The sequence below is a fragment of the Rhododendron vialii genome, chromosome 12a (assembly GCF_030253575.1).
Source record: "Rhododendron vialii isolate Sample 1 chromosome 12a, ASM3025357v1".
NCBI lineage: Eukaryota > Viridiplantae > Streptophyta > Magnoliopsida > Ericales > Ericaceae > Rhododendron > Rhododendron vialii.
In genome coordinates this window covers 23,289,545-23,294,592 of record NC_080568.1, presented here as the reverse complement: position 1 = coordinate 23,294,592, position 5,048 = coordinate 23,289,545, and the positions used below count along the sequence as shown (strand labels likewise).

The window sequence follows — 5,048 nt, the reverse complement described above, 5'->3', positions numbered from 1 at the left end:
GTTCTCAATCTTCTGATGGAGTGCATCATCATTAATATTAGAGGGTAAACAATGAGAAATGTGATCGAAGAATGAGACCAGAGAGGTAGAGATGGGGATATAGCCATGCTAGATAAATCTCGCAAAAAAAAAAAAAATTAGTAACAATTAACTTGAATAAACGCCATTGAAAAGAAAATTTCCACTATCAATTATTTTGCCGGGTTGATTATATTTTTCACGGTACCCCAATTAGTTGCATGGTGTTTAAGTTTTGGATCTCATGAAACTAAGAGTAGCGTTTTGGGTCAAGCTCAAGTTGGGTTAGAAGAATAGTGTCTACTCAAGTTGGAGATGGTGAAATTGCACGTGAAAGAGCTGCAGACACTTTTTCGGTTCATAAGATTTGACTTCATTCCAACCCTTTCTCGTATTAGAGTATTTGCTAATTTGTACGTAACATTTTAAAAAACTGTCATTTGATATAATGCACTAGCAGCACTACTATGAGAAATTTCGAACCTAAGTATAAAATTGAATAAAAATACCATCAAATATATAACTATAAATTTGAGAGTGAAAAATAAATTTTTAAAATTTGAGTAATAATTTTTTTCTCAATTGAGTTAAGTAAAATTTGACTTAAAACAATTTGATTTGAGAATAGAAATGAATTTATTAGAATTTTTGTTAAATTTTGAATTCGAATAAACAAATACAAGTAGAAGTAAGGTTGTGTTTCCACTATATTTTTTTGCTTTAGGCTAATGATAATAGTCAAATTGTTTCCACTAAATGTTATTTTAATTGATTTATGTGAGAAGAATGACATGTCTAAAAATATAAGCTTTAATCCATTTAGTTCATATAGTTTTGTGAATACACCACTTAAGGCCCGGAGAGCTTTGTACATCAGTTTTAGGGTTTGTTTGAAACTTAAGAAAAATAAAAGAAAGAAGAGAAAATTAAAAAATTTCCTCTTTCGTTATTTAATTTGAGAGGAAACAGAAAAGAGAATAATAACATGACGAAGTAAACACAATAAATATTTTTCCACACTTTCCTCTTAATTAGTACTCCATCTGTTCCTAATTGTTAGTCTTTATTCCATTTTGAGATTTTCCAAAATGATTGTTCTTTTTCAAAAATAAAAATGAAATTTAATGAAATTCCAAAAGGTGCAAGATAGGCAGAATATAGGAGTAATGGTGAAAAGTAAATGTAATTTATACATATCTCCAAGTTGGTGTTATGCAATGAGATGCACGCACCGTGTTGCGCACATCCAAGCCGTCGGATTGTACATCTGATAGCTCGGATCTCCTCTCGGCAACCAACGATCGAGAGCCATTCATTATCGAGATGAGATCTGAGCCGTCAAATGCACGATCCAACAGTTCGGAGGTACGCAGCACGTTACTACACACACCACTGCACAGCATTATCCATCAATTCCTCCTAAAAACGTTGAAATTTCTAAACTGGTCGTTAAGGTCTTCACTTGAGAACTGCTATTGGTACCGACCAATAGCGTAGGGAAAATGCATTGATGGTCGCGCCGGACCGTCTCCGGCTACCGGACGGTCAATCCGAGCCGTCCAAAAAAAATTTAAAAAAAGAACTGAGTGGACTAGCACGGAAATCAATGGCATCCGACGTGTGTAGGTGCTCGATCCAAAATGGGGTGCATGGATCGAGTAACTACGCACGTCGGATGACGTTGATTCTTATGCAGGCCCACTCAGTTTTTTTCCAAAAAAAAATTGGACGGCTCGGATCGGCCGTCCAGTAATCGGAGACGGCCCGACGCAGCCGTCAGTGCATTTTCTCTACGGTACACGTCGATACCAATATCATTTTCGGTCTTCACATGCATAAAAGTTCCCAAGGGTTTCTGCACCATACACGACCAGAGACAGAAGATTTCCAACAACAGAATATTTCGTACCATTTCTCTAGCAGATTTTCAGGAGCTCAAGTAGGTATGCTGCAACCTTTAACATCCACGGAAAATTTTTCAGCGCTGACAGGGTAGCACGTGGTGTCCACTCGCGCATCCGAGCTATCCATTACACGTTTGAATGGTTCAGATTTGGAGAAAGAAAGTGTTGGAGTAAGAGAAGAAAAAGAATTTCAATCTAAATCGTCCAAAAAATGTATCAAATGGCTCGAATGTGCTGAACAAGTACCATGTAGGATATATCCGCTCAGCACTAAAAGATCACTCAACATCCACATTCCTTTCTCCCTTCTTTCCTAGGCTGGGGGCTTTTTATGTCGACGCCAAAGAACATGGCCCAACTACCAAATCCCCTTTAAATCCCCTTAATCTAATGGGATTACCACAAGTCTGGTGATTGATTATTTATTCTTTCTATTTGTTTATTTGTTTCGACGGTCAAGAGTGTCCGGACCAGATGACGAGCACCTTAACTAATCATCTTACCGATCCGGTCAAATGCATGTCATTCACTCAAGAATTAGAAAACTCATGAGAAATTACTTTTTTGCTTGTAGCTTGACTCCAAGAATCGAAACGAACCCTGAATAACTGTGTAGAAAACATACCCACCAACCAACCAAACTAACCTTTGAGTTATATTAGTCTTATTAGTTTCCTCTAAATGCAAGCAAAATACAGACCCACCGCTTGCTCTCCTAAAATTCTGAGTTGGGTTTCACCCTCAAAGCAAGAAACTGGTTTTGAGACCTTTTTCACTATTGATAGATATATCATAAATCTGAGCAAAATTCGTGGTGCTTCTAGTATGCCCATGTCCTAAAATGCCTTGGATTCGGCATCCCACTGTTCCTGTGGTCATAATTCTACTTGCTGTTCTGTTCTTCATCTCCGGCCTGCTCCACTTGCTCGTGAGATTCCTTTTCAAACACAGATCTTCCTCAGCCCAATCCAACAGGTACCCAGAAGAAATGTCCGGATCCGGTCCTTTCCAGAGGCAGCTACAGCAACTCTTCCATCTCCACGACTCGGGCCTGGACCAGGCTTCCATCGATGCCCTGCCAGTCTTCCTCTACAGAGAAATAAAGGGTCCGAAAGAGCCGTTCGATTGCGCTGTTTGCTTGTGTGAATTCTCGGAACAGGACAAGCTGAGGCTGCTCCCCTTGTGTAGCCATGCTTTCCACATTGGTTGTATCGATACGTGGTTGTTGTCGAATTCGACTTGCCCCCTTTGCAGAGGGACCCTTTACGCACCCGGGTTTTCCTTCGAAAACCCAGTTTTCGAATTCGATGATGATTCGAGGGAAGAAGAAGTTTCCGGCCATGGAACGGGTGGGGTGTTTCCGGTGAGGCTTGGCAAATTTAGGAGCACAAATGTTGTAGTTGAAGGAGGAGGAGGGGGAGGAGAGACAAAAGAGGAAGGAGAGACTAGTAGTAGTAGTCTGGATGCAAGGAGGTGTTACTCATTGGGTTCATTCCAGTATGTGGTGGCTAACTCAAACCTGCAAGTGGCCTTGTGCCCTAGTAATAGGGATTGTGGTGTTGGAGGGATTGTGAAAGGTGGAGGAGGAGGAGGAGGGGGAGGGCAAAATGGGGATTTAGCAGTTGATGGGGATACTGAGGGGAAGAGGATTATGAACATGGGAAGCAAAGGTGAGAGCTTTTCTGTGTCCAAGATCTGGCAGTGGTCCAAGAAGGGCAAATTACCAAGTTCTTGTGATACCCATGTGGTCAGTACTCCTCCTGTAAATGTTAGTTGGGCATGGAGTGATGTATCTCAGGCTACATGACGGTAATTATTTTTTATTTTTATTTTTTTGGCAATTTCTATTGTATTTTATTCATCAGCTATTGAAAGGTTTCTTCCAGGTTTTGCTTTGTCCTTAAATTTGTTGTCTTGATCCTTTTCCCATATGTAAATCACTAGAGATGGTGCTTCTTTTCTGCTACACTTTTTTATGGTACCTGTACAATGTTAACTATCTCTTTTTATTTGATTCCATAATCTTTGTAAATCTAACAAAAGATCACGCGCGGCTTTGCTACATTCCACTGTGTCCCGTGGAGTCTGTTTTGTTTTAAAATTTCAAAGGTTTCCACATGTAAGTCTTATTTTTAAAAAACTAGTTAATTTCATCTGGCGATCATAACTGTACGAATTTATTTCAAAGTCATATGATAGTCCATTTCTTCCAAACAAATGTAATAAATTCATGTGGTTACCATTACGAATACCACCAAATCTTTCAAGTAGGGATGATCTCTACAAAACTTTTAGAATATACTACTTGGATCATAACCCATGGTGACCGAGGCAACCTCAGTCCGTGGATCAAAGAGAAGTCTTTCTCCTTTTGATAAGTCATGATCTCCTTCTAGTGGCATGCAAGCTTGAAAGGCCATGCGAGGAATTCCATACTATTGGCTATTGCTATAGGATGGGTAGTTTTAGTGGCAGTTAAGTAATTTCTTCACGAATTGTTTTATCTATGCGTTTTTTTTTTTTTATTATCTGCAAAGAAAGTAAGTAATTGATAACAATAAAACATTACTAGAGGTTTTATCTATTTTTTCCGTCAAACAGAACTTCTAGAGGTTTTATCTATGCGTTAGAAATTCATTACCAAACATGGAAATCAATCATGCTCATGTACCAAATAGTACTCTCCATCTTCTTCTTTTTATCAAGTAAATTACTCCAAAAAATCTAGAACCAGGGATGGAGCCAGGGAGGGGCCAGTGGGGGCAGTCGCCTCTGAAAAGGGAAAAAAAAAACTCTACTGTTATATAGAAGAAAAAATTCTCTATAAAAATATATAAAAAATTCTTAGTTCGCATACATGATCGCCCTTGTGTAGTGAAGTTCCTAACTATATTCCTGTCTAAAACGTTCACAAACTCAAACACTCACACGCACTCACAATCTTTATGGATTGTGTGTTTGTTTGTGATCGCAGAAGTTAACGTTTATCTAGAAAATCGTGGATCTTGTAATGGAGAGTGGGGACTGGGGACCCTGTTTCTGGATGATTGAATGGGTTAATGGTGGGATCAGAGAAAAGTGGTCTTAGAGCCTCTTGTGACTTTTCCTCTTATGATATGATGATGG

The 5,048-nt window shown here is 39.0% G+C and overlaps 1 protein-coding gene across 1 annotated transcript; it reads left to right on the top strand.

Annotated features, from left to right (window-relative positions):
• The first annotated feature begins 2,400 nt into the window (after positions 1-2,400).
• LOC131310780 (RING-H2 finger protein ATL47) lies at positions 2,401-3,915 on the top strand. The gene is made up of 2 exons (XM_058337974.1): positions 2,401-3,731; positions 3,809-3,915. Exon 1 carries the CDS (start codon positions 2,764-2,766, stop codon positions 3,727-3,729), a length of 966 nt encoding a protein of 321 aa, XP_058193957.1. The 5' UTR covers positions 2,401-2,763; the 3' UTR covers positions 3,730-3,731; positions 3,809-3,915.
• Positions 3,916-5,048: the final 1,133 nt, after the last annotated feature.

Coding starts and splice junctions, on each gene's coding strand:
- LOC131310780 (XM_058337974.1), top strand. CDS start 2,764: ATGCCTTGGATTCGGCATCCCACTGTTCCTGTGGTCATAATTCTACTT.